We start from the raw sequence: 26,516 nt of genomic DNA on the forward strand, positions 1-26,516 counted from the left end.
GTCCTCTGGGAGAGGCAGCTGGTCGATGATCGTAACGGTTGGCCTTCTCGAACGAAGCAGCCGCCTCCGAGTAAGGATGTAGACCGGTAGAGTAACATCGGACAAAGGCAAGAATACCCCGGATTTGCCTATACAAGTAGTTCTGGAGTTGCGAATGGTTATATTTACGTATGTTCTGGGTCGTAGAGGGTCTAGAAGGAATCAGACTGGGGGTGAGCCCATCACAGTTGCCGGCCGGTCAATTTTAGCATTCCTTGTGTGTTCCCGACTCGCTAAATTGCAATTTAAAATCGAAATGGCGGTTGGGAAGCCTCTTTGCTTTTCTTGGACGCCATCCTCAGATTCATGTAGTTTCTCCGACGAACCTTACCACAGCCCCTTGTTTATTACTGGATCACGATACATCCCATTCTCAAAGACCACGCCGCGCCCGGTATATCCCCTAGATTAGCAAGGCCACCCAAACAGATATAGACATGAGTGAGTACATAAAGCGTTGTATATGTTGAATCATGATAGTATTATATTCTGATCACATCAAGGAGTACACGTGTACACGATTTAGCTTCTAATACCAAGTGATTACATCCGATTCAAGCAAACGGTGCCACCTGCTCCTCACTCCACTCCCAAAACCTCCGCGCCAAGTCCGCGCCGCCCTCCTCCTCCGGCCTCGCCGCGCGCCGCAGCTCCTCGCAAATCGGCCGCAGCCGACCGAACGGGACGACGTAGCCCGCCGTCCCGGGCGTGACCTCGGGCGAGAAGGCCGCGAACAGCTCCGTGTACGCGCCCTGGACGGCCGGGTAGTGCAGCAGGGCCACCTGCAGGCGGAGCAGGAGGCCCTGCCGCGCAAAGAGGCCGGAGCGCAGGTTGCCCGGGTTGACGGGCACGCCCAGGACCCCCTCCCCCTCCCCCTCCTCCCTCCCTCTTGTTGGCGGCGGCGGCGGCGAGCCGCTTGGTGAGCTCGATCCCGTACGCCCAGACGCCGACTTTGCTGATGCCATAGCGGTGCATGCTCGGTTTTGGGGGTCGTTGTGGTAGTCCAGGTTGTCGAGGTCGATCCCGATGCCCGGCTCGTGGAACATCTCGGCCCCGAAGGAGGAGACGAAGACGACGCGGACATCGTGCGTATGCGTGTGCGTGATGCCTCCGCTTTTGTCGGCCGCGGTGGCGAGGAGCGTGGGCATGAGCAGCTTGGTGAACAGGAACGGGCCCAGGCAGTTGACGCCCAGCTGCATCTCGTAGCCCTGCGCCGTCCTCTCCATCCCGCCGGGGCCGTCGTCGGCCGTCATGACCCCGGCGTTGTTGAAGAGGACGTGGAGCCTGGTCTCGGCCGCGAGGAAGCGCTTGGCGGCGGTTTTGACAGATCGTAGATCAGATAGATCCAGCGGGAGGAAAACCAAGACCCCGGCAGAGCGTGGCTCGGCCTTCTTGATGTGCTGGATGGTGTCGCTCTCTTCTCGGCCCGCTAGGTAGACGGTCGCGTTTCGAGAATAGAGGATGCGCGCGATTTCCCTGCCGATGCCCGAGGTCGCGCCGGTCACGATGTAGACTTTGCCAGTTAAGCCAGGCACATCCTTTTCCGCAAAGGCTGGTGCCGGAGGAAAGCATTGCGTGAATCCGCTGGAGAAGGTCGGCGGCATGGCTTCTTAGGTGAATATGGAAAAGGCATTTAAACTGCAGTCTACGATGCTCTCAAATCGCAACGTGTTTGGGTATTAAAGGGACGCAAAAAAGTTGGCCTGCTCACCCATCTTACCTTGTTACCCCGAGATTGGCCTGTTCAGGGGTAGGAACCAACAGCAATTGGCACTCCGTTACCCCGCCAGAAGGATCACCCCTTGCGTGCGTGCCGTGTCAAACGACTCGAATCTTCTCAGAATCACACAGCTTAACCATGAGCCTGTAGATAACCAAGTGGAGTGGCTGGGTAGTGCAACTCCGCCGTAACGAGTTATTCTGGTTTCTGGTGCGACCCGAAGTGCTAGTTCTTTTCTTTGCCTCTTTTTCTCATAGGTGCCACGAACCATTCGGGGTTGATCTTGGCGCTGGGAGTTGAAAAGGAATGCATTGGGGCGGACGCACTGATGAGAATCGTCTCTCGATGGCGAAATGATGTGACCGGACTCAAGTCCGACACGGACGACCAGCCGATCGCAGCGGAATCTGGGCCCTGACACGCGTGGAGTGCGGTTGTCAAGGCTTGTCCGGGGACATCGCGATTAGCCCTCGGAGCAATAGTCCACTGAGGTTGCCCAATCGTTCCTCTTGCCGATCCCACCAGACTGCCAGCCAGACCAACCCATCTTGTCGTCAGTAGAGCAAGGGCCTAGACCGATGAAGTGGATAGTCAAAGCAACCCAGAGCCCAGAGAAAAGAAGTCGATGTCGAATCCTCGCAAATGGAACGTCGCATCGTAGTCAAAGCGTCTCCTTCTCCGTCCATACTTATGTATTTATAGACTGACTAATAAGAGCTCTAGAATTGAGAAAGCTTCCGAGGCAGATGCCGAGGGAGCTCGGATGTTGTCGTTCGTTCGGCTGCATGACCATTGCGAGATTGTGATGTGGAACTCATCGGTAAATGTTACTTGCTTTCCGCCAACAGTCGTGGCAGCAGTGGAGTTGGGGTTGCAGTTGCAGGTGCTAAGCTAGAAGGCACAGGCCCTGCCAGTGGGCTCTTCGCCCTTCTGTTCGCCCTGTGAGGCCTTTCGATTAGCACTAGCACTCTGCAACAGTGGTCTCAATTGGGCTGGCACTCTCGAAATATTTTCCGTCCACAGCTCGGACGGCCCCATCGATTTCGATGCAATGTAACGTCCTCGATCGCACAATGTACACACACAGCTTCGGCAGTTGAACAACGACCAAACGGGGCCGCATTTGACGTCAGAAAAGGTGCGTCGCGGAAGAAATCCTGTCGTTGCCATCTTCTCGTGTTTAATGAGCCTCCCCGCTTTGGGTGGGAGGGTGGCGACGGGTAGGGATCGCTCACCCCCAGTCGGATCTCGGAGCCCCGCCCCCTGGCTATACGTGACCGGACTCAATCTCTAAAAGCGGACTGGCTCATGCCTCCTTTCCGTCATCGCCGGGGGTCCTTCTTCTCTTTCGGTGAGAGACGTCTATTATAAATAAAGGGCCTCCCGAAGGCCTCGACTCTTGTTGGCCGTTTCCAGTTCCACCCCGCCCGCACTCGTTCCAGTCTTCAAGCCAAAAAAATCGAAAAGAAGTCCATCGCTCAACCACCACTTCATTCGCCAAGACAATATAACCTCGGTTGTTTTTTCAACTCCAACTCAAAAACCAAGAAAAAAGGAGAAAAAAACCAGCCAAGATGCAGATCGCCGTCGCCGCCGCCATCGCCGCCCTGTTCGGCTTCGCCACCGGCGCCCCGGCGCCCGCGCCCCAGGCCGACGACGTCCGCGAGACCCTGACGCTGAGCAGCTTCAGCGCCCACAAGGTCCTCGTCAGCCCGCGCAACAGCACCGCGGCCACGGTCGACTCCCTCAGCTACAAGCTGACGGGCACGCGCGAGGAGGGCGGCTTCGGCGTCGCCTGCACGGCCGAGGCCGCCGAGGGCAGCGGCGAGATCATCTACGCGCCCCAGGTCTACAACTGCAACGGCGACGACGACCACGACTACTACTTCAGCGTCGTCTCCGTCAGCGACAAGGACGTCTTCACTCTCAACGTCTTCCGCGAGGTCACCTTCGGGTAAGTTTTCACTGCTATGTTCATCTCGTATACTGGGATTCCGTTAGCTGACTTTTGTGTTTTCTTGTGATGTAGCTGGGGCTACCAGGCTCAGATCGAGGCCCCCACCTACTGCCATGCCGGCGGCAACAACTCCATGTCCTGCGTTCAGGTTGGTGGCAACGTCGAGGTCCCCATGCACCCTTAAGCTTGCGGGCGTCAGGGATGAGACCAGAGACGATATGCGTAATTCTAATGTATTCAACGATCCATGATGGGAGATGAGTGGCAGATTCTCGGGAACGATTTGACGCCTTGAGTCAGATAAACCAAATCAATGATAATACATAATGATCAAGTCATACATGTACCTCTTCGTTCGATCTGGGTGGACGTAGAATGGCTGACACAGTCTCATACTGACATGTCTGGCCATTCGAACAGATGTGATGCAGACCTCGCTCATATGTTGCTGGCATCTTTTGAGGCCGAGAATACCCGCCATGCTTTTCGCTGATAGGGTAGTATTGGTCGGGCTGTTATACCTGCTATAGCGGACTTATAGCCCTATATGCGTGTCCTTGATGTTGTAAACGATATGGAGTCCCTGCATTTCGACAGGCAGGCACACCAGGATACGGCTACATTGCCCGTGCTCAGCTGCGTAGTGCTGATTTCCCCGCGTACAACCCCGGCAGCTGGCTGAATCAGTGCCACGTCGACTGGCACACGAGCGGCGGACCCGTCGTCAGCTCCATCGAGCACATGTGGAAAAAGGAGGTTCTAGTATCGCCTCGGACACGCGGTAAATATACGTTAAGAGTTGAAGCATTTGCCCAGTTCACCTCTCAGTCCCCAAACGCAGGTCCGGGCGTCCGTCCCCAGATTAGGCGTGTGGGATATGTGAGTATATGGCGTCACCGAACGGCTGGCTTGTCAGTTATCGCCTATCGCCTATAGCCGATGAATGAAAATGACCGAACTGTCGCGTACGCAGGTAATATGGTGTGCAAGTAGTCACCTCCAGGGGCTCAGGCACGTCCTTGCTTGGGGACAACTGGAAACTTGTATGTGCTACCTGATCCTCAACACCACGTCTGGAATCGGAACTTCACCCATGTTTGAGAGGCCTTCGTCTCGGTTCGAGCGCAAAGTTGTGTGCTTCATTATTAAGTCAATGTCGTATTAGATCTTAGCATGGTTCTCAGTGCCAAGACATTCCAAATATAGTCAAGCCTCAACGGTCCCGCATACATGTCAAGCTGCAAGGGATGAGTTTATTTGATAGTCGAGCGTTGTGAAGGATCGTCCGAAGCTTGTATTTACTTACTGCAAGCCTGTCTTGGCCAGGAGTAGAAATGGACGAAGTTGCTCGAAGCGACTGTCCAATCATGTTGTCTCGCCCCTTGCCTACAACAAACAAAATGAGAAGAAGAAGAAAATAGCATAGTATTCCATCACTATCTCTCTCGGGAACCTATTTCTGGGGACCAAAGGCGAAATGGAAAACACACAATACTTACCTCCCCCTTGCAGAGTAGCCTCCACAAGGCAAACAAAACTCTTGCTCTCCCTTGAAACATAGTTAGTAGTCTCTTGGGGCAAGCATATCCCATGGGCGAGCAAGCAGGTTCTTTTCAGGCTCGCTGGACAGACGCTATGCATTGATTCGTGACGCAGTCATGGCAGCTCTTGTCGTCTCCTCGCTCTTCCTGGTAATACGGTTGACTGAGAAATGCCTTGGTCAAACAAATATCTGACTACGCGCAAACATTATTTGCTAGTATGCAGTCCTGGCAGCGTGGGTGGGGGGCGTTGTAATAAAGTGGTATCCCTTGATAGGGTCCGGGGAAACCGCTTACGGAGAATATAATTCACCAATATAATTCACCAACTTCTCCCCCTCATGTCAGCAGGTAGCATATGACCTACAGGAGTAGTACGAACCAAGGTCTGGGCACATCAGCTTGCCGGGATTTGCTGATTAGTTGGCCCATTGATCTGCTGCACATTGGCCAGCCCTCCCTGCAATAATACTACCTGCCAAACCAATGAGTCCCGGCTTTGGGGGATATTCTGCAGAATCTAGCAGGATCACGCGACAAACGATGCCTGCATTGCTTACACATGTATAATGTGACCACCATTCGCAAACTTTTGCCACTACTCTCTATAAACATGCGATGGCGTCATCTTCTTACGACAGCACTGCAGTACTTTCTATTTCCTACAACGGTAATAGAGGTCCATCTGGAGGAAAATGTCCCGAGCAACAGGAACGGCTGCTACACCCGGAAACCCGGGGATCTGGTGGCGTATCAGCTATTCGTTCCTTTTTTTCTTTTCGTGTCCCTCAATGGAAGCGTCTTTATATTATCCATATTAACACGAGGCGCCCTAGTTAGGCGCCCCTTGCGTGGGACAATAAGGCAATGGTGTTTGAGCTCATCCCTTGGATGGCCCTGATGAGTTCATGCCGCATATGCAGGTATCCGGGTCCAGCGCAGCCGCACTTTATTTGGATTGGTGAGCAACGCCGTATCTGGGCTTGCAGTTACCGTACCCGACAGCAGGTGCATATAACATGGCCAGCCATCCAAGCAAACAAAACGCACATGATGGGTGGTCAGCTTCGGAGATGAATACGGAAGAAAGCAGCGGGGTCCGTCTGCGAGAAGCTGCAGGGCTTGCCATTGGTGGCTTGGCAACACTGATGCAGCCAAATCGACCGTGACTGGCATAACGATATTGTGGGACGGAGCCGCAAAGGAGGGAGGAGTGCTTAGCCGAAAGCCGCCGCTTATCTTGCCGATTATGCTATAAAGCCATGGTGGTCCGTAGCTACCCGTCTGGGGAGACGGAGTGGCATGGAAGAAGATCAATCCATATAGTGACCCGACATTCACACGACACTTGGCCACCCACCGGAGTTTCTCCTAAAATTACATCCACGTCTCCCAGCAGTAGCCTTTGTTGCCATACAGGAGCCCGGCACCATGGGCTCCATCACCGATACTCTCAGCGATCTCAGTCTCAACGGCGCCCAGGAACTCGACGCCCTGATTGTGGGCGCCGGCTTCGGCGGCGTCTACCAACTCAAACACCTCCGCGACGCCGGGTACAAGGTCAAGCTGGTCGAGGGCGGTACCGACTACGGCGGCGTTTGGTACTGGAACCGGTACCCGGGCGCGCGGGTCGACTCGTCCATCCCCGTCTACGAGTTCAGCGACCCGGCCCTCTGGCAGACCTGGTCCTGGAAGCAGCGCTTCCCCGGCTCGGCCGAGCTGCGCGCCTACTTTGCGCACGTCGCCGTGGTGTGGGACCTGCGGCGCAATACCGAGTTCGGCGCCTTCGTCGAGTCGGCCGTCTGGAACGACGGCGAGTCCAAGTGGACCGTCAAGACCAAGAAGGGCGACGTCTACAAGGCCAAGTTCTTCCTGCCCAACACGGGCTTCGCCGCCAAGCGCTACATCCCCGACTGGAAGGGCATCGACACCTTCGGGGGCACGTTTCTGCACCCGTCCTACTGGCCGCACGAGGAGTTGGACCTGAAGGGCAAGAAGGTGGCCGTCATCGGCACGGGCTCCACGGGCATCCAGCTGGCGACAGACCTCGCGCCCCTCGTGGGCGAGCTCGCCGTCTTCCAGCGCACCATCAACACCAGCCTGCCCATGCGGCAAGCGGAGTACCAGGACGGCGAGCAGGAGATCCCGCGCGAGGACTACCCGGACTTCTTCCGGGGCCGGACCGACAGCTTCGGCGGGTTCGACTTCAACTTCATCGGCCGCTCGACCTTCGACGACGACCCCGAGACGCGCCGCGAGTTGTACGAGAAGCTGTGGGCCGAGGGCGACTTCAAATTCTGGCTCGCGACGTACCAAGACATGCTGTTCGACCCGGCAGCCAACCGCGAGGCGTACAACTTCTGGCGCGACAAGACCCGCGCCAAGATCCACGACGACCGGATCCGAGACCTACTGGCGCCCATGAAGCAGCCATACTCGTTCGGCTGCAAGCGCGTCTCACTGGAAAATGGTTACTTTGAGATATTCAACGAGTCGCATGTGCATCTCGTCGACGTCAACTCGACGCCGATTGAGGAGATCACGCCCAAGGGTATCAAGACGTCGGAGAAAGAGTGGGAGTTCGACTACATCATATGCGCCACAGGCTTTGATTCCATCACCGGCAGCCTGAAACAGATTGACATCCGAGGGCCGTCTGGCCAATCGCTCCAAGAACACTGGAAGAACGCGACCTACACGCACATGGGCCTGTCGGTCTCTGGGTTCCCCAACATGTTCTTCAGCTATGGGCCGCAGGCGCCAACCCCGTTCTGCAATGGACCGACATGCGCTGAGCTCCAAGGCGATTGGATCCTCGGACTTATGAACCACATGCGTGACAAGGGCCTCAAGAAAGTCGAGGCGGAAGAAGAAAGCGAGAAGAAGTGGCGCGAAACCGTGCTCAACTTGGCAAACGCAACCTTGTTGCCAACCACGCGGTCGGTAAGTATTTCGGGATATGTCCAATGCCTGTAACGTTGCTCCTGGCGCTGACAAAAGGTATAGTGGTACATGGGCGACAATATCCCGGGCAAACCACGGGAACCCTTGCTTTACCTCGGCGGTGTACCTGCGTACTACAAGACACTCGGTGAAGCCGCCAAGAACGGCTACACTGGATTCAAGCTGGAGTGACGTTATGATATAGAGCACTTGTGGGTGAGACCGAAATGGATGGGACGTTCGATTTTGACCACCAGAAGGGGAGGTTGGAAGCGCGTTCTCGGAGAAGCATGTGTACAGAGCCGTCTCAAATTAGCTATAGGAGGATTAGCGACATCATGTGCCATGAGCTTAGATGATCCGAACCGTCTCGATGAATGTGACGCACCGTAGGGAATATGTCGCAATCCTCCCACGAAAGCTAATACCAGCCAATACCAGAGGTGCCAGATTGCTCTATCCACCTCCCAGGAAGCATGTGGAATTATGACTATCCCATCTTCTGCTTCCGTCTCACCCACACTTCTTGATCATCAGTTTGTCCTTGACCTTCTGTTGAGCTCTTGGCAACGGGCCGGAGGTCAATTTCCCAAATGGCCAGCTTGTAAGCGCCTCTGTCCCCTTGACCCGTGTGCAGGTCAAATGACCAGTCATGTTTCGGGCAGCTGATACCGGCGCTGAGCTTGATGCCAAAATCCTCGATGTCAAAAGGGGAGCCTCTTGATAGAGGATATGAAGAATGCGGACAGCGCTGGTGGGCAGAGGTCAACTTTGTGTGCCAATTGACCAATCATGGGCGCGCTAATCAGACCGTCGCGGCCTCTGGACTTACGTTGTCTACCGCGTGGAACTTTCCCTTGTACTGAAACACCAGCACCTGGTCTTTCAGTGTCGTCGTGTCGGGGACACCCGCGTCTACTTCAGAAGCCTCCGTGACACCGGGCGTGTTACGTGGTACCCGGTACACCTTGCAGCCCGGGGCTTTTGGACCTTCTGGATTGCAAGGCCGTCTTTCCGAAACCGCTTTACCATCCAAATCCAGATTGGGAAATGACGAGGCCAGGCCAACAAAGTTCCAAGGGTCACCGCGTCTGTTGCCGAACGCGAAAGGCAAGGTGGTGGCCATGATCTGTTTGAAATGTTCCCGCGATCCCAAAGCTCTTATCTGTCCCAGTGACCTTTCGGCTGCGATAAGACGGAGAAATGCCTCAGGGCCCCGATGGGACGAATTTCAACGAGAGAGGGGGTTCTGCTGCCGACTTCGAAATAATTAGATAATCAAGTCTTTCGGTATCTTGCATCATAATTGATTGTGCTGTGGTGCTGTGAAGGGCGCCGACGGAAGCGGCGACGCGATTTGGAATTTCCGATATTGAGTGTCTCTGACGAGGGGAGCGCGGGCGGTATCTTATCGATACGGGTAGTGAACCCCGCCCCTTTTAACCCCCTATTGTACATAATTCATCGCGACTCCCACTACACGCATCATTGTTGGTACCCGATGACCTGGCAAAGGTCGCTGCGCATACTGAATCAATGAGTATGTATTTTCACCTGTCAGTTGCTAGCCTTTGACTTGTTAGGACCTGGGATCATTTCCAGTTCCTCCACGTGTTTGAACTGGGCGAGTGTCAGAGACATGCCATTGATACCTAAGATGTCACCGGTTGAAATTTCGCCAAAATACAACACGGTCCAGACGGAAGGCAGGATATTTCCTTGTGCACATAGTAGAATATGTCAAAATCAGCGAAAATAACAACGTGGTGATGGACTGGTAATAAAAGAGAGCAAATGCCCAACACTTTCTTACTTCCATAGGCCACTTCTAAATTCGTAACCCCCAGGGTATGTTATGCCAGTATTAGGTTGGGGCATGTATTGATTTCGACGAGGATCACACCGAGATTATAGCGATACTTACCGTCAATAGCGCACTCATCTACGTATGATATGTGAGATAATGCCTACCATAGCCCGGCAGGGTCTCGCCAGTCCTAGAACATTCCAAGTGCACAGAAGCGAGGGGTTCGAGGTGCGAGAGGGTTCAAGGTGCGAACGAAAGGCATGAGGACCTCCAATGTTTTCGTTCCACATATCGCAGGTAACGGCTAACTGGGCAGCTAGTAGCTTGGCCCCCTCTTCAGGAAAGCCAACCTGCCAACAAGCCAGCTGAGCGGCTACATTCAGTCTGCGTAACGCCAGTGGGGAGAGCTATCGCTCCAGTGCGGGTATAATCTTGCATTAAGCGTTGCTAGCAAGAATGCCTACGTGTTGGCTATATTAGCGATCTAGGAGTAGTAAAGTAACAGCATCCGATACAGGGCGCTGAGGTAGGATCACTTGATCAATTGATCTGAAAATGCTACTATTGTCAGGCAACCTATACAAGTTCTGGTTTGTTGCGACTTTGAGTTTAAAAAGTGTAGAAGCACGTTTCTATTTTCAGCAACTGTCAGGTTTACCAGCCTTGCGCGGATTGAACGCTCCGGGAGTGGCCCAGAACCCATGGATCCAAACGGGTTGGTTGTTGGGGCAGGATGCATCAGAGCCTCAATCCGAATGCCAACACTCATCAAATCAAAAAGCAGGAGGATATCATTGAACCATACTTTCGGCATCTAGGCATTCAAGCATTCAACAGTATCGGTGAATGTTGTTACAGAACGTACAGGTTGATACTGATGGTTGACATGGGTGCGATCAACCCCCACTGCATCAATACCACAATGCCGGAACACTCGGGCCCAACATGGCCTAAGTACATGTAACCAGCCGCCTAGGGCGCGAAAGGGTGAGATATGCAGGTACCCAAGCACGCCAATTCCAACAAGTCCGTCAAGGGACCACGGGCCCAAGGGCCTTGAAAGTACCCCTCCACGGCGAAAGGGCATCATCGTCTTGTCGGGAAAGAAACTTGAAACACCAAGAATGAAGGATGCAAGACGGCGCAAATCGCCCTAGCATCCACCGCTATCTACTACGGCCCACGCTTCCCGCGTAGCGCGACGCCAGCCCACCGATTTGGCATCCATTCCTTTGACGTCATAAAGGCGCTTGCGAGAACAACAAACACGACTATTTCGCCGAGACGAAAATTCAAGGCAGGGCTTGCAAGATAGTGCCGAAAGATGGATTGGAAAAAGGGCCGTTGCCGTTCGTATGGGGTTGTTGTGCGACACGTAGTCAGTCGGTGTCAGGCTGTGCCTGTTTGCCTTGGTATGTAAGTATGTAAGTACATAGCTAAAGTAAAGAGAGTCCTCGCCCATATAGAAAACCTTACTTGAATTCAATTCCTCGATATCTGCACGACCAACAAATCCGAACATCGAATTCAAAAAGATACCCAACTCCGAAAACACACAGTGAAGAGAATACAGCGCGCCTTCGCTCGAACGAAAAATCATTGCCCAGTATGGCTGTCGGTTCCGATACCACGATGAGAGACCTTCGGAGTCTGCCTGCGGCGCTCCAGAAGGAATTAAAGCGCATCGAGGCCGACTTCACGATTGACACGGCGATGCTGAAGAAGATCACAGAGAAATTTGTTCAGGAACTAAGCGAGGGGTTGGAGAAGCCAAATCAAAACCTGGTGTGTAATCCCAAGGCCTCCGAATCGCTAGGGGAAGATTGTGAGCTGACATACGTGAAATAAATAGGCCATGGAGGTAACATGGGTACTAGGAAAGCCGACAGGCAAGGAGGCGGGGTCCTTCCTCGTCGTCGACCTCGGTGGCACAAACCTGCGCATATGTTGGATCACTCTGAAGACGAACGCCAAGCCGACGGAGATGGAGCAGAAGCGCTACTCCCTCCCCGCCTCCATCAAGACAGCAACGTCCGAGGACCTCTGGAACCTCATCTCCGACTCCATCAGCGACTTCATCAAGGAGTTCAAGCTGCATGACGGTAGCCCGGAACCGTAAGTTGGAGCAACTTGGCTCGGAGTTGTGACTGGAGCTAATGAAAACCAGGTTGCCCTTGGGTCTCACTTTCTCATATCCGCTGGTGCAAGACTTCATTGACCACGGCAAATTGAAGACCTGGACGAAAGGCTTCGACATCAAGGGAATGGAAGGCGAGGATATCGCCCAACAGTTCAGGGATTCCCTGGAAAAGCGGGTAAGTCACCATACCTACGAGCCACTGGAGCCCATGGCACTGACATACCATAGAAACTACCTGTAAAGCTTGTATCCGTCATCAACGACACAACTGGCGCCATGATCGCATCGGCATACCTCGACCCGGAGACGATCGTTGGTGGAATCTTCGGCACGGGATGTAACGCGGCCTACATGGAGAATGTTGGTTCGATACCGAAGCTCAAGACGACGCTGCCCAAGGACACCATGATGGCCATCAACTGCGAGTACGGAGCGTTCGACAACTCGCACCAGGTCTTACCGCGAACCAAGTACGACATCGAGATCTGCCGCGAGTCGGCGCGACCGGACGAGCAGGCCTTCGAGAAGATGAGCGCGGGCCTGTACCTGGGCGAGATCTTCCGCCTCGTCCTGCTCGACCTGCACGAGCAGGGCCTCGTATTCAAGGGCCAAAACGCGTTCGACAAGCTGAACCGGGCCTTCAAGCTCGACACCGAGTTCCTGTCGGGCATGGAGCACGAGGACGACGAGAAACTCATCGCGCGCTTCGAGAAGACGCTGGAGCTGAAGGCCACGCGAGTCGAGCTGATCGTGTCGCGACGCATCGCGGAGTCGATTGCGCTGCGCGGAGCCAGGCTATGCGCGACCGGCATCTCGGCCATCATCAAGAAGAAGGGCGTCACCAAGGGCCATGTCGCGGCCGACGGGTCGGTTGCGATCAAGCACCCTGGCTTCAGGAAGCGATGGACCCAGGCCATGGCCGAGGTCCTGGACTGGCCGAGCGACCGCACTGAAGACCCCATCATCATGACCAGTGCAGAGGATGGAAGTGGAATTGGTGCGGCTGTCATTTCGGCCATGACCATCAAGCGAAAGAACGACGGCGTGACGGAGGGCATCCGATTCCAAGGCACCACCAAATGAATGGGTCTTGGTTCTCAGAGGCAAGCGCTCTTGGTGTGCCTGACATGATGATGATTTATTGATTGAAATTGTGGTGTCAATTGACCAAGTGCAAAAGACATACACATCATAAGATGAGCAATATAAGCTGGCCCGGCGATAGCAGGCTTGCTGTCGATGGGACAAACATAAGAAAGCGGCTCATGTGGCACTCGCCATAGTTGGTGTACACTAGCTGCAACAACACTGGCACTAGCTCTGACGCTGCTGGAACGGGCCCAACGGGTCGTCAAGTTCAAGCAGCCAGTGGATGGGACTGCCCACGACAAAAAAACAGTGCTGAGATATAGACTCACCCAGCTCGAGTAGATCTGGGAAGGTGATATCATACCGGAAATAGATAAGAAAAAGGACATAATAGACGAGCATCAATCAACACTGGTTTATAAGTACCATCAATAAATAACTTCTTTGTGAGTTGGTTGGTGATTATTGTTGTTTAGCGACTGATTGAATTGCGGGGGAGAGAGCCTGGCTTTGATCCACAAGAGTTGGGAGCAAGTTCACGCAAGAACGCCCAGATCACGTGATGCATTTCCAACTTCACCTCATCCGCAGTATATCCCTTCCTGGACTAAAGACTCATTCGCTCCTGCTCGTCACGGCCTTGTTCATCTGGAACACCCCCAGAGCGTTTATCAGAGGAGGTGGAATAGTATGAACTAAGAAGAAGGGGGTATAAGGGGCAATAAACAGCACATACTCAAGATGGAGAGGCGCAAGGAGCAAAACACTATCATGGGTAAGGAGACAGCTATACTCTCTTTGACTTCCGCGTTGCCCCTATATTTGCTACCCAGATGTTTGATGCCGGGGTCAACGGGCATTGTCCCGTCGTTTCCCCCACCGGTACCGCATCCTGGGGGTCCGCACCCGGCTGGCGGGAGCGGCTGGGAAGTGCGGCTTAGTCGCTCGAGCGACGACGAGGTCGTGAAGCCGCGATGCGCAGCCGCAGCAACTCAGCCGCCCAAAACCTGGGATATTTAAGGCCCGCCACTCTTGATGGAATCGCCTCCGTTGTTTTCTACCAACATCGCAAGATCGCAACCACCGCGACAACCAACCCACTATCACCAACAATCAAGAACACCCTCCCCCTGAATTATCATGCCTGCCCCCAACGAGACCCCTGAGGAGATCGAGGCCGCTGCTTGGGAGGCCATGGAGAAAGCCCTGGAAGAGGAGCGCCAGGGCCGCGGTCCCGCCGCCCTGCCTCTGTAAGTCAATCTGCCCTCATCCCAACACCAACACCAACACGAAGGACATCAAAGTCATACGGAGGTTCCTGCGAATGCATGACCCCTTGGTTCGGTGACTCGACCCAGTTGCTCAATGTGGTGGCTTGGTACGAGGGTTACTCGACCTGTTTACTACATGCGATTTCGTCCAAGGGCTGAGTAGTCGTGTCGTAAACTGTTGCTTCCGCTGGTCATCTCATCCAAAGGTGACTGGCGCGTGAGACGACGACGACGACGACACCAAGCGGGGCCTTCAATCCGAATAATCACCTACCTCATCACCTACCTTTCTACTTGAATCAACAACGTTTTCTCACCTGCCTGTCCACTTGAAACAACAACATTTCTTCTCATTCTGTTCTGGCCTTCTCTAACTTATTCCTCATACAGACCTTCCTCCGACAGCACCGCAACCATGAACAGAACTTCTGATCCTAACACCATCCTAGATCGCCATGAGAAGGCCATCGCCGACATTCTCAAGCGCTTCCTCAACATGGTCGTGGCCGCCACCGAGCCCATCGACGAGGGCTACACGCCCGAGAAGGCCAGCCTGAACCAGATGCAGATGGAGACCGAGACTGCAGCTTTGGTAAGTCCCCCTTCCCTTCCTGATCCTCCTACCCGCCAACTCATTCCTCGCGCCTTCCTCTACTTTCTCCCCAGTCACCCATCATACACACACCTTGGCAACCTAGACTTTCTGCCTTGCATTTGGTTGCTTGCCTGCAATTATTTGCCAATCCTACCCCACCACCATCATCCAAAACCACCTTCAATCATTGCAAACAAATTGCCCTTCTTCGCTTATTGTTTTTCTCTGCTTGAAACCCATCCTAACCCTCTCTTCCCTCCCTTATCGCGCGCAAAACAGGTCAAAGCCATCGAGAACCTCCTCCAGATCACGCGCGAGATCCGACGCCTCTGGATCACGAGCCCCTTGCGCTCGGCCACCACCGCGGACCGCGAGAACCGGGAGCGCGACGCCGCCATCGACGCCAAGACGGAGCGCATCTGCACCCTCGTCAACCAGTGGATCACCAAGCGCACCGACGAGCAGACCGCCGCCGCCCGCCGCCTCGCCGAGAAGCGCCAGCAGGAGCAGCAGGAAGGCCGTCATGCCAACGATGGAAGCGGTGGCGCGGCTGGCGCTGGAGCACCTGAATCTACTGGTGCTGCCGCTGTTCCTGGTGATGCTACTGCTGTTCGGGATGGCTAAGCTGGTTCTGCAGCTGCTGAGCAAGCTGGCGGTATGGCTCTATGTGAATGGATGGATCGCCGACGAGCCGCGCGAAATAAATGAAGAAGAACTTCGATTGCGCATTTGAGTCCTGGCATCATGTTTTGGGGGATTGCACCTGGATTTGTCACTACTGCGGATACATGGAACTGGCCTACTTTTGTCTGAAGCAAACATTGGGATCTCACGGGCGATAGCAAGATCAATGCCAAATTGACCCTTGACAACGTGCATGAACTCGTCGTAATTCTATAACTGATGCTCGTGATGCTATGTAATCTATTGCTCCTCCACAATCTCACCTCCCTTGCCATCGTCGCCAAGCTCCTTCTTCAGGCCCTCGGGCACATCTTCGCCCTGACCTGTGCGCTTATGGGCAGCCCCCATACCACCGGCCGTTACCCAGAGGAAGTAGTCGGTCTTGAAGTTGTCGATCTGGTGGAAGAAAGCGTGGAATCTGGGTAACTGTTAGCTGCTGTTTACTGTATCGCGCGTTTTGGGCAAGATTCAAGGTAACTTACGAATTCTCCTTCTCCTCCAAGTCAAAGATGCGCTGGTAGATGTGCGAGTCCTTGAACGCCTGCAGCTCCTTCTCGTAGTTGCCGAAGTCGATCTTGGGCCGGTCGTAGCTCTCCGCGGCGCGCGTGTTGTAATTCTCGAACACGGGACGCTCCAACAACAAGCCCAGGCCGGGCGCCTTGGGGATGCTGATACGGCCGGGCTGGTAGGACTCCTCGATGCGCGACAGGTCGGTGGCGCAGCGCGTCAGGAGCACGGCCATGCCGACCATCTTGCGGATTTGGTGCATCATGAAGGACTGGCCGTGTACCTTGAGCGAGAGCCACTCCGTGTCGTTAATCTGGATTGGCTGCGGGTTCACGATGAAGGACTTGATGTGGCGCTTCGCCGACGGGTCCGAGGGGGCCTTCTGCACCGTGTAGTTGTGGTAGTTGCGCGTGCCGAGGTACTGATTCAGTGCCTCTTGGAGCCGGGCGATGTGCCCAGGTGTGGTGCGGTACCGGCGCTTCGCTGCAACATAAGCGGCCTTGATCTGCTTGACGGCAACGTCAACGGGACTGGCCTCCTTGGGCGGCTTCACTTCCTCCGTAGTCTTCTCCTGGGGCGCGGGAGCTGAGGCTTCCGCGTCCTTCATTTCAGCATCGGGCTGTTCTGTAGTGGTAGTTGAGGTAGGGGCGGCATCCGGTATTGTTTCGGCCGCTGCTTCTGTGTTCTCGACTGGAGCTTCACTTGTTGCAGCAGTGTTATTGTCCTTCTTGGCGGTCTTCTCCGTTTTCGTCTCGGGCGACTCGTCCTCCGGTGTAAACAAGCGTCTCATGACCTTCTCGCGCACCTCGGGTTCGAGGCTCTCGAGGATAGGTTGGATGTCGTTCTTCTCGACGTCATACCAGAAGTCCTTAAGGTCGCCGAGTTTCGTGGCATATTCATCCTCGACACCATTCTCCTTGACCGACTCGAGGACCTTCTTCCCCAAGAAGCTCTCGTGGTGAGGGGGCAGCAGGCAGTAGCTGGGCATCAGGTACTCGTACCATCTAGAATCGCACGTTTGGTAGCAATTGAATGCGTTGTTGGTTCTTTGTATGCCCCAAATACGGATCTGGGGGGGGAGCGCCTCGTTGATCTTTTGCACGATATCTTCGTCTTCGATGATAAGCTTCAAGGAGATAACGTTGCCGGCAGCGTGCACACCCTTGTCGGTTCGGGCGCATCGGATCAGTTGGGACTTTCTTGGGTCATCGGCATTGGCCTTCGAGATGGCCTTCGCGGTGACGAATGCCGCAAAGAGGTCACCTTCGATGGTCTTTTCGCGGTGGTTGATCTGCATGCCATGGTAGCCCGTGCCAGCGTATCCGATCATGACAGCCACTTTGCGCTTCGGTCGTCGCTCTTCGGCCGCAATCTCTTCCTCGGCAAAGGGGATGCTCATATAGCTGGGTTTGTCGCGGGCGGATTCCCGAGGTTCGCCATCCTCGCCCACACTCTCGCCGTTCTCGCCAACCTTCCGGCGCTTGGTGTCTTGCCAGTCGTCATTCCGGCCTCGCTTGTCTGTACGTTTACGCCTTGGTCCTGTGTTAGCTCGCGTTGGCTGGGGCGTTTCGCAGTCAGAAAAGCCAGCCAACTTACCCGTATTCGTTGCGCCCGAGGTCTCTGCGCTTGTTGTCGCCTCCCTCTTTGTTGTCCTTGCCGCCGCGACCACCGCCTCCACCCCCTCGTCCACCTCGACCACCACGTCCTCGGCCGCGCTTGTTGTCGAAGCGACCGTTCTTGGGCTTGCGATCACCTCTTGACTCGTTGCCGCCTGCGTCTGGAAGCGCCGAGCCGTCTGAGCCAGACTGCACGGTTTGAGTAGGTTTGCTGTTGTCAGCACTGCCGGACGAAGCGACAGGTGCAGGTGCGGGAGCCGCGCTCGCTGTGGTATCGTGTTCAATGCCCATTTTGTGAGTTGTATTCGCATGCTTGTCAAAGGTTCAAGACTCGCTTTTACAAAATTTCCCCAATTTTTGGACGAGCAATTGCAAAATGTCAAGCTCTTAGCGCAATCCCACTTCGCTTCACTGCGACCGCTAAAAGATAGCTTATCGATTAGACGCAGTGGAGATGTCCCCCTCTACCCTCCAAGTTTACAGGGGTACAGCAGCCTAAACCTCCCCGACGACTTACATCTGGAAGCAACTGAAGCGAGCAGCAATGCAAGGATGTAGGTAAGCATATCTCACTGGCTGTCTTCTAAACTCCAATGTTATCTTCAAATGTTTGGAGTAATGAATACAATATCACCATTTATACATCAAACTCTCCAAACCCCAACTGATTATACAAAGGTGCTGTCCTTTTGATTCAAGTCTTGTACAGTCCATCTCGGTCCTGAGTGTGTTAATGACTGAAGCCATTTAAAATGCGGAAGGAAATAGTGCCAATGGCAGACTCAAGCAAGCGACTAACTGTACATACTTCATCTCTCTTCGATTCCAAGCAAAAATGCTTTCTAAAGGACGTCTCTATCGTGATTGACCCCGAAACCGGCCTCATCGCCGACACCTTCACCCGCAGCGACAAGCCGCTAAGCCAAGATGAGCTGTCCGGCCCCGATAGCATCGACCTCCGCGGTCTGACGGTGCTGCCCGGCCTGGTCGATGCCCACACGCACGTCTTCCTGCACCCGTACTCGGAGGTCTCCTCCCTGAACCAGATGCGCGACGAGAGCGCCGTGGAACGCATCGTGCGGGCCACCAACCACGCCCGCGCCGCCCTGGACGCCGGCTACACCACCTACCGCGACCTCGGCACCGAGGGCCTCCGCGACGCCGACGCCAGCTTCCGCGACACCATCAACCGGGGCCTGACCCCGGGCCCGCGCCTGTTCGTCGCCACCGAGTGCATCGCCTCGAGCGGCGGCTACGAGATCCGGCAGGAGAACCGCAGCTCGCCCGGTGGTTGCTGCGGCGGCAGCGGGACCACCGTCCCACGCATCTCGGACCCCGCTGACGGCGTCGATGGCGTACGGGCCGCGGTGCGACGGCGGCTGGCTGCGGGCGCCGACATCGTCAAGTTCTACGCCGACTACCGCAAGCGCGCGCTGCGGTTCCCGGCGCCGGCGTGGCCCGGTGCCCCTGATGTCAAGTTCCCGCCCTCGGCTCACCCCCTATATGGCTCCAGGAACCCGAACACGTTGCTCTTCAACCAGGTTGAGATGGACGCCATGGTCGCCGAGGCGCGACTGGCCCGCGCCCCCATCGCGGCGCACGCGCAGAGCCCCGAGGGCGTCATCATGGCCGCGCGCGCGGGCGTCACGAGCATCGAGCACGGCGCGACGCCGAGCGACGACGCGCTGCAGGCGATGAAGGAGCACGACGTCCTCTTCGTGCCGACGCTCTCGGTGTTCGAGGCCTCGAAGGGTTCCTACGGCGACGACGCGGAGCAGGTGTTCCGGGACATCCTGCAGCACACCAAGAGCGCCTTTAACCGCGGCATCCGCATGGCGTGTGGCGGCGACACAGGCGCCGTCGCGCACGGCGAGAATGTGCGGGAGTTGGAGCTCTTTGCCGAGGCGGGTATCCCGGCGCTGGATGTGCTGCAGGCGGCGACGCTGCGTGGGTGGGAGGTTTGCGGTGGCGATCTTTGTGGGCGGCGGTTCGGTTATATCGGGAAGGGCTGGGCTGCGGATCTTATTGCGGTCTCGGGAGATCCCCTCGAGGATCTCGGCGTCCTGCGCAACATCTTGTTCGTGATGAAAGATGGTGAGGTGTACAAGGGCAGGAAATAGGCAGGGAAGTGCATAGACCTCGTGAGATTCCTGTAGTGGAGCTTGATCATATGAATTTACCATACTGTCGCTGGACCCATTGTTGAAAAGGAATTCAAAGGCATTGGGTATTTTTGCAATCAGTCCCATCTGTAAATGCTCCTATGGCTATGCACTGTTGTACTTCTCGGACGAAACTAGCCCGCTAGAGGGGCAATTCAGCTTATTCTAAATCCACAAAGGAATGAATATTCATCTGAAAACTCATATTCTGTCTCTGTCTCCATGAAGCCAGTTGTAAAAGCAGGCCCAACCACGGGCCGACGCCGCAAAACCATGAAAGCGGAAACGACCATTCCATTATACTGGGAGATGTCCTTCTCTACTTCTTTCCAGTTCAGGATCGAGTTAGTATTGTTACCTACATACTTAGTCAAGATGGAAAAATACAATTAACTACAGAGACGGCTACTTACCTTGTAGGAAAACCAATTCCCTCCCTAAGCGCATATATCCAGATGTATATTGGACCATATCGCGCCCAGAGGGCGCAAAGTGCTTCTCGGCAGTTCGCAGTAATTAGGATATCGGCATGATGGCCTATCCCGAGGCGCACGTGGATGACTTCGCGCTCCGGCGAGGTGCATTCACCCCACCTCTACGACAGCGTTGTAAAGCAGGGACTGGCTTTCAACGAGACAGCTCTTGGCGTACCTTGTAGAGGCGCATCATGATGGACCAAGCCTGACGGAAGTAGTTCAAGTTCCAGAAGCCGTATCGAGCGATCTGCATTGGTAACAGGAAGTGAGTCATAGAGCTGCTGGCTATCTGAGGCATTTCGAGTTACAGGCCATGTTAAAGACATAATAGTGTGAGGATGTGTGAGCATGATGATGTGTTGGGATGAGGATATTAGGATATGAATAGGTAAGTATGTTAGGACTAAGGAAGTGGTGGAAAGGGGAAGAGACACCATGCAACAAAATGCACGCTCCCCTTTCTTACATTCATCCCGTGCTGTGGCTACAGGTAAAGTTCAACCCCCTGTCATATGATCGAGCCTGGCAGCCTGGTGGTCTCGGTGCTCTGGGCTAGGGGTAGTACTGGAATATATATGATATTAGCCACTATCGTCTGATTGGACACGCTGAGCAAGACAAAATTGGTGGGTGCCGAAGAAAGGTAGACAGTCTTGGGGCAATTTTGAGGCTGACTGTAAGCACTAGATATCAAGAATGCCTTGCCCTGTTGCTGTGCAAAAGCCGCGGGCTCTAAGCGCCCGGTCATGCTGGGTGCAATTCTATTTTAGTTATATATAGACTGAGGCAAGAGATGGTAAAAGAAAATTTACTCACGTAAAATACAACTACAGCTTGCTTGGGCAGCCAAAATAGAGGTCGGATACCGGATTACAACAGCAGCAACAGTGAATGTTTTAAGAATAAAGTACCCGATCTAGCCGTATTACCATCTTCGTCGGCCCTGTAAGCCTACGGCCTCTCTGTCCTGATCAATCCCCATGTTTCTTTTGCGGAACAGGCTCCCCTTCTTTGGCGTCTCGGTCAACCTTCCATACATTCCTCCGCCCTGAGAATTCCCGACGCTCAGGACCTCACTGAAGTCCATGGTGCCGTTCTCCAGCAAGACCATGACGATGAGGATCGACGCGAACGTGACCCGAACCGTGCCAGTGACGCCGCCACCCGGCCCACGGGCCACGAGGACGGCAGTCTCGTCGACCAAAGAATGCTGGTCCAGCACGGCAATGTAGGACCCCACGGTGTATCGCGCGGACGCTTCTGCGATGGAAGCCGTGACGTGGGGACGGAAGGACTCGTCCAAGGGCGGGGCCGTCTTCTTTGGCCATTTCCACACAAAGTCGTAGTCTTCATCGGCCTTGACGATGACGAGCTCGCCTTCGTTTCCTGGTGAGTGTTGGATTCTTGCGACAAGCGCATCCGTCAGCAACTTGTTCAGGACCTGGGGGAAAGAATGATCAGCCAATGTACATATGGCTCTACAGTCTTGGATGTCTAACTTGGACGGGTATCTCGGCGATGCAACAAACAAGATACGAGGGCATTTTGAACACTTTGCTCTTTTCGGTGCGTCCTTTTCGCGTAGTGAATGCTGTATCTAGTTGAACTGGATCATCTGAACGGATGTTTGGTATTTGCTGGATGACGGACCGTTGCGAAAGAAGCCAGGCAGGACATTTGTCGGAGACTGAAGGTTCATGTTTTCATTTTTACCATGTGTTAGGCAGGTACATATGTACCTAAGGTAGCTTGAATACTTGCCTCGGAAAGAATTTCAGCTGTGGTCGTCTGTCTGTCGCTCTTGCCGCGTTTGCCTTTGGTCGTGCTTGCCTCTTGTCGCCCTTGCCTTCTGCCTCTTGCCTCTTGCCTCTTGCCTCTTGCCTCTTGCCTCTTGCCGAACTTATCAGTTGCCAACTTAAGCGTAAGTAAGTACCTGCATTGGTGCTGACGGACTGGATGTCGTCGCCATGAAACTTCTCGCTGCATATTTTGTCAAGTCAAAAGTAATCTTCCCTGCCACCTTTGATATTCCTGTAATATTTGTATATATTTGGGGTATAAATCTCTGAACACCAAAAACCACCTCCACCATCCATCGACCGTCACTCAGCTCAATCAATCCCTCTGTACTCAAAGTACCGACTCCACTCCGGGTCCGCGCAGAGGACCGGCACCAGCTCCTTCTCCATATTGACGGTGAACATGCAGCCCTCGTCCGGGTCGGCGGACAAAACGGGCGCGTAGATGAGGATCAGCCCCGCCGTCAGCAGGTGGCCCCACATGTGGCGGTAGGTCAGGGGCTTGCCGAAGCCGAAGTCGACACCGCTGAGGTCGCCGGGCCGGTGGTCCGTCACGAAGATGCTCATGGGCGGCTTGCCGTCGATGCGGATGCTGATGTTGCGCTTGTCGCGGATCGGCGCGATGGCGTCGACGAGGCCCCAGAGGTGCTCCTCGGTGCAGTTGTCCGTCATGGCCCGGATGAAGCCTGAGAGGCGCGAGAGCGGCACCTCGTTCGACAGCACCTCGCCCGCCGTCGGCTGCATCACCACCGGCAGCGTGTCCGAGAAGGAGCCGACGAGGCAGTTGTGCATCATGCGCGCCGGCACCGGCGGGTTGTGCAGCCGCGGCCGCATGTTGACGGCGTACCCATACCAGGGCCGGCTGTCCAGGTCGGGCTTGTGGAGAGGGGCGCGGACCCGGCTGAGGGCGCGCCAGATGAAGGCGCACATGGCGTCGTAGGTCGAGATCCAGTGCTCCTTGGGGTCGGTCGGCGACGCGAGCTTCTTGATCTCCTCGGCCTTGCTCTTGGGCAGGTGGAAGAGCACGGCTTGCTGCTCGGGATGGCCCGGGTGGCGCTGCGACATGGGCGGCCCCTCGACCATTTCCTCTTCGGGCAGGCACTTCCAGAACCGGCTCGCGTCGATGTTGGCCGGATCCCAGGCAACGAAAGGGTGCCATGGGCAATAGAGGCACAGTTGTCGGCAAGCTGGTGCGTGAGGTTGCTGAAGCCCATGACGTCGCTGGCGTAGTGATGGCTTTGCATGCTGAACACCATACCGCCGCGGACCAGGTTGATCTGGAACCCGGCCGTGTTGGGGGAGTTGGCAAGTTCAGCCTCCGGCCGCTCGCCCCATGTCATTTCAGGAATACCTGCTCAAGAGTGGTCAGTAGTCACGTCCAGAACGTCACCGTCGACTGGGAAAAGATGGGAAATAGGTCCACACTCACCCCATTTGCCCAAGTCGTCACCCAGTGCGTGTTGGGCAAAATGGGCCTCTTCAATGTCATCCATCGATGGCCATTTGTCACCCTCGCGGTCATACCTCATGATGACCAACTTCACCGTCGAATCTTTCCGCTTGGTGAACGAGTGGCCTCCATCGGGATCCCGCTCGATGGTGCCAGCCAGATGTCGCGCCTGCGACAGAGTCTTTTCAAGGCCTGCCTGCAGCACTTTGATGGCCTGCTCTTTGGTGTCATCGGCAAGCCGCCAGAAGAGGAGGTAGTGGTTGTACGTGCAGGGCGGCAAGAGGTCGATGGTTGAGACCTTGAATCGTTCCTCGGCAGGATCGGTCTCCCAGCCAGTCGGGCGCAGCTCTATGACCTCGGGTTGGACCATTGTCGATGTACAGTATGAGTACCCTACGTGCAGCAGCGATGTGTGATTGAAAGAGGAGAGCCTGCAACATTGACGTGAACCTGGGCCTGCTATGCTTTGCTTTATACTTGTGGGCAGCCCTCAACGTGGTACGGCAGGTGGATACCAAGAAGAGGAGTCCGCGGTGAGGATCGTGGGATTTTCCCTTTCAGTACTTAGTAACGTTCGACATGCTGCCCGCACCACACACCGGAGCTGGCCCCCAAAAAGAAATCCCAGGAACGGGGTTTTGCGACGGGGTACGGTAACGGCGCCAAACAGGAACGGCCCAGACGCGGTCCATCTTGTTGGGCTCTCCCAGCTAGTGACGGTTGGTATCACGCAGCTAGTCTCGCTAGTGACCGTTGGTCGACAAGCCGGCCCGTGCTCAGGTCCTTGTCAATTGGATGATTACGGGTCTCTATTCCCTGCGCAGTCCCTGCCTCTCCGGGATGTCATGCAGGGGTACCGTGGACCGTGGGACGTCAACCCACTTTCGGGGTCCCAACCTGTCGAACCCAGAGCACGACAAGACACGGTCTGCCGGCGCATGACTAGCATATGAAAGTGTAAATCAAACGTGGTAAAGCTGGGAATTCGGAGCGCCAATCACGGCTGCTGCCGATCCTGCCATCTCCTCAATTCGAGCCAAGCGTCTGGGACGATAGTGTCGGTGTGATGTTTCAACCTGCATTGGCTCTTGCATACTAACGTACATACTAGTATGGCTTGGGTGGAGTGCCGTCGTCAAGTTGATGGGTGCCCCTGGACGGACGGAGCAGAGGAAAAGGATATCGGCGTGAGCCACAAGCTGGCCATGGCTCTTCCCCAGACGCCATTCATTCGAGCACCCCGGGCTTCGTTTCATGTACAACTAGGTACATTTGTAAGAATTTGCAATTGCAGGGGCATGTGATGTGAAATGTTCAGGATACCCTTTCCATATCGAGCTCGTTCGTTCGCTTGCCGGAAAGCAAAGCCTAATGCCATCGGCCCCATAGAAATTATCATTGACCCGCCCAACACTGGTTGATTCGATGTTCTGGCCCCGGACCGATTAATTATCACAGGGGGTTAGAAGAGGAAAGAGAAGAAGGAAAGTGGATGACTGTCTCCGTCAAGTTGTGATCTTGCCTTCTTCAGAAAGTCTTCGTCACTCGGAGATCCAAACAGGCGTACCGGGTTTTGCTCCCGTGCTGCAATTTTCCCGGTAGTATACTATTTGAGAAGTACTACGTTTGGCCGCAAAGCTCTTATAGAGATATACCGGAAGCTTTAACTTAGCGTCATATTTTCCAATGTATGTATGATTCTATATATTGCCTATATAACCAGACTATATTGCTCGGCGACCTGACCCAACCCAACTATCACGGTCCTTTGGGTGCAGAGGGAGGCTTGGCCTGGTACGCACTTGCAAACGAACGAGAAAAGATCCCCTTTTGCCTGTGTAGACCTTTGCCTATCCATAAGTTCGCTAGAGACAGGGGCTGACTGGGCTGATCCTCATGCTTAACCCATCTCCGCTTCCGTGTTGGAGACCAAGAAAACCTATCACTGGCCTGGTTCAGTCATTCCAAGCAGGCAGATGTATCACGCCTTGGCTAATCAAGGACCGAGACTAGCACTGTCGATTACCCTTTACTCACCAGGAGCCAAATGTTTCTGTTCTGTACCCTTCACTATAGTGCACCACTGTCACACGCAGATCCAACAGTCACTCTGCAGGACCAACTGGCATGCAGCACCCGTCCAACAGGGGCCTGCATTCCGGAAAGGCTACGGCGCTTAAGGGTAGAAAACAAAGGAAGGAAGGACCCTAAGGCCCTTGACGATGTATATATAAACCTCACACTCGACCCTACTTTAAGTGAAGGAAGACCAGAGACTCTAGAAGTGCCATAGTCAAATATTAGCTGAATCAGAACCAAGCCCTTCAAGCCCTTGTCACAACCACACATGAAGAGCCTGTTGCCGTCTGTTCCTACTACTTGCCATTTATCTATTTGGAACCTACCCATGGACCTCTAATTGTGTCCCTAAGTACGCCGTGTTTTTTAAGGTAGGCCATTGCCTCCAATTTACCTAACTCTTGTGCTCTGATATCAATGGCTGTCATTAAGTCTATGCTATGCTGAATCGGGGTGATCCCATCCGAATACGGGGGCGAAAATCGTGTATGTATAAATGACTCCCAATGCTGCTATAGTTCCAATCTCTCTAGTTCCCATACTAAATCATACATCTACATTTAAACATCATCGTAACCTCTCCTAATATACAACTATGTCTTTTCATTGAAACTCGAAGCCATGAAACCAATCCTCGTCGC

General features: G+C 54.6%; 10 protein-coding genes across 10 annotated transcripts; 5 read left to right on the plus strand and 5 right to left on the minus strand.

Moving 5' to 3' along the window:
* Positions 1-593: 593 nt before the first annotated feature.
* PG997_009257 (estradiol 17 beta-dehydrogenase) lies at positions 594-1,643 on the minus strand (the record flags this gene model as incomplete). The annotated part of the gene is made up of 1 exon (XM_066813572.1): positions 594-1,643. The coding sequence occupies one exon, from the start codon at positions 1,641-1,643 to the stop codon at positions 594-596; it is 1,050 nt and encodes a 349-aa protein (XP_066665534.1).
* A 1,690-nt stretch (positions 1,644-3,333) lies between these two features.
* On the plus strand, positions 3,334-4,709 carry PG997_009258 (uncharacterized protein; the record flags this gene model as incomplete). The annotated part of the gene is made up of 4 exons (XM_066813573.1): positions 3,334-3,713; positions 3,789-3,864; positions 4,314-4,595; positions 4,653-4,709. The coding sequence occupies 4 exons, from the start codon at positions 3,334-3,336 to the stop codon at positions 4,707-4,709; spliced, it is 795 nt and encodes a 264-aa protein (XP_066665535.1).
* Positions 4,710-6,688: 1,979 nt separating this feature from the next.
* On the plus strand, positions 6,689-8,392 carry PG997_009259 (uncharacterized protein; the record flags this gene model as incomplete). The annotated part of the gene is made up of 2 exons (XM_066813574.1): positions 6,689-8,200; positions 8,264-8,392. 2 exons carry the CDS (start codon positions 6,689-6,691, stop codon positions 8,390-8,392), a joined length of 1,641 nt encoding a protein of 546 aa, XP_066665536.1.
* Positions 8,393-8,690: 298 nt separating this feature from the next.
* PG997_009260 (uncharacterized protein) lies at positions 8,691-9,326 on the minus strand (the record flags this gene model as incomplete). Its single annotated transcript, XM_066813575.1, has 2 exons — positions 8,691-8,951; positions 9,033-9,326. The coding sequence occupies 2 exons, from the start codon at positions 9,324-9,326 to the stop codon at positions 8,691-8,693; spliced, it is 555 nt and encodes a 184-aa protein (XP_066665537.1).
* Positions 9,327-11,615: 2,289 nt separating this feature from the next.
* On the plus strand, positions 11,616-13,230 carry PG997_009261 (Hexokinase; the record flags this gene model as incomplete). Its single annotated transcript, XM_066813576.1, has 4 exons — positions 11,616-11,792; positions 11,860-12,122; positions 12,175-12,322; positions 12,376-13,230. 4 exons carry the CDS (start codon positions 11,616-11,618, stop codon positions 13,228-13,230), a joined length of 1,443 nt encoding a protein of 480 aa, XP_066665538.1.
* A 1,146-nt stretch (positions 13,231-14,376) lies between these two features.
* PG997_009262 (uncharacterized protein) lies at positions 14,377-15,726 on the plus strand (the record flags this gene model as incomplete). Its single annotated transcript, XM_066813577.1, has 3 exons — positions 14,377-14,486; positions 14,913-15,099; positions 15,382-15,726. The coding sequence occupies 3 exons, from the start codon at positions 14,377-14,379 to the stop codon at positions 15,724-15,726; spliced, it is 642 nt and encodes a 213-aa protein (XP_066665539.1).
* Positions 15,727-16,026: 300 nt separating this feature from the next.
* Positions 16,027-18,200, minus strand: PG997_009263 (tRNA pseudouridine synthase A; the record flags this gene model as incomplete). Its single annotated transcript, XM_066813578.1, has 3 exons — positions 16,027-16,204; positions 16,269-17,825; positions 17,890-18,200. 3 exons carry the CDS (start codon positions 18,198-18,200, stop codon positions 16,027-16,029), a joined length of 2,046 nt encoding a protein of 681 aa, XP_066665540.1.
* Positions 18,201-18,682: 482 nt separating this feature from the next.
* PG997_009264 (uncharacterized protein) lies at positions 18,683-20,029 on the plus strand (the record flags this gene model as incomplete). The annotated part of the gene is made up of 1 exon (XM_066813579.1): positions 18,683-20,029. One exon carries the CDS (start codon positions 18,683-18,685, stop codon positions 20,027-20,029), a length of 1,347 nt encoding a protein of 448 aa, XP_066665541.1.
* Positions 20,030-21,472: 1,443 nt separating this feature from the next.
* On the minus strand, positions 21,473-22,091 carry PG997_009265 (uncharacterized protein; the record flags this gene model as incomplete). Its single annotated transcript, XM_066813580.1, has 2 exons — positions 21,473-21,988; positions 22,047-22,091. 2 exons carry the CDS (start codon positions 22,089-22,091, stop codon positions 21,473-21,475), a joined length of 561 nt encoding a protein of 186 aa, XP_066665542.1.
* Positions 22,092-22,658: 567 nt separating this feature from the next.
* PG997_009266 (uncharacterized protein) lies at positions 22,659-24,166 on the minus strand (the record flags this gene model as incomplete). The annotated part of the gene is made up of 3 exons (XM_066813581.1): positions 22,659-23,533; positions 23,605-23,697; positions 23,776-24,166. 3 exons carry the CDS (start codon positions 24,164-24,166, stop codon positions 22,659-22,661), a joined length of 1,359 nt encoding a protein of 452 aa, XP_066665543.1.
* Positions 24,167-26,516: the final 2,350 nt, after the last annotated feature.

This window comes from Apiospora hydei, assembly GCF_038363865.1.
Source record: "Apiospora hydei strain CBS 114990 chromosome Unknown utg000007l_segment0_segment0, whole genome shotgun sequence".
Taxonomy (NCBI): domain Eukaryota; kingdom Fungi; phylum Ascomycota; class Sordariomycetes; order Amphisphaeriales; family Apiosporaceae; genus Apiospora; species Apiospora hydei.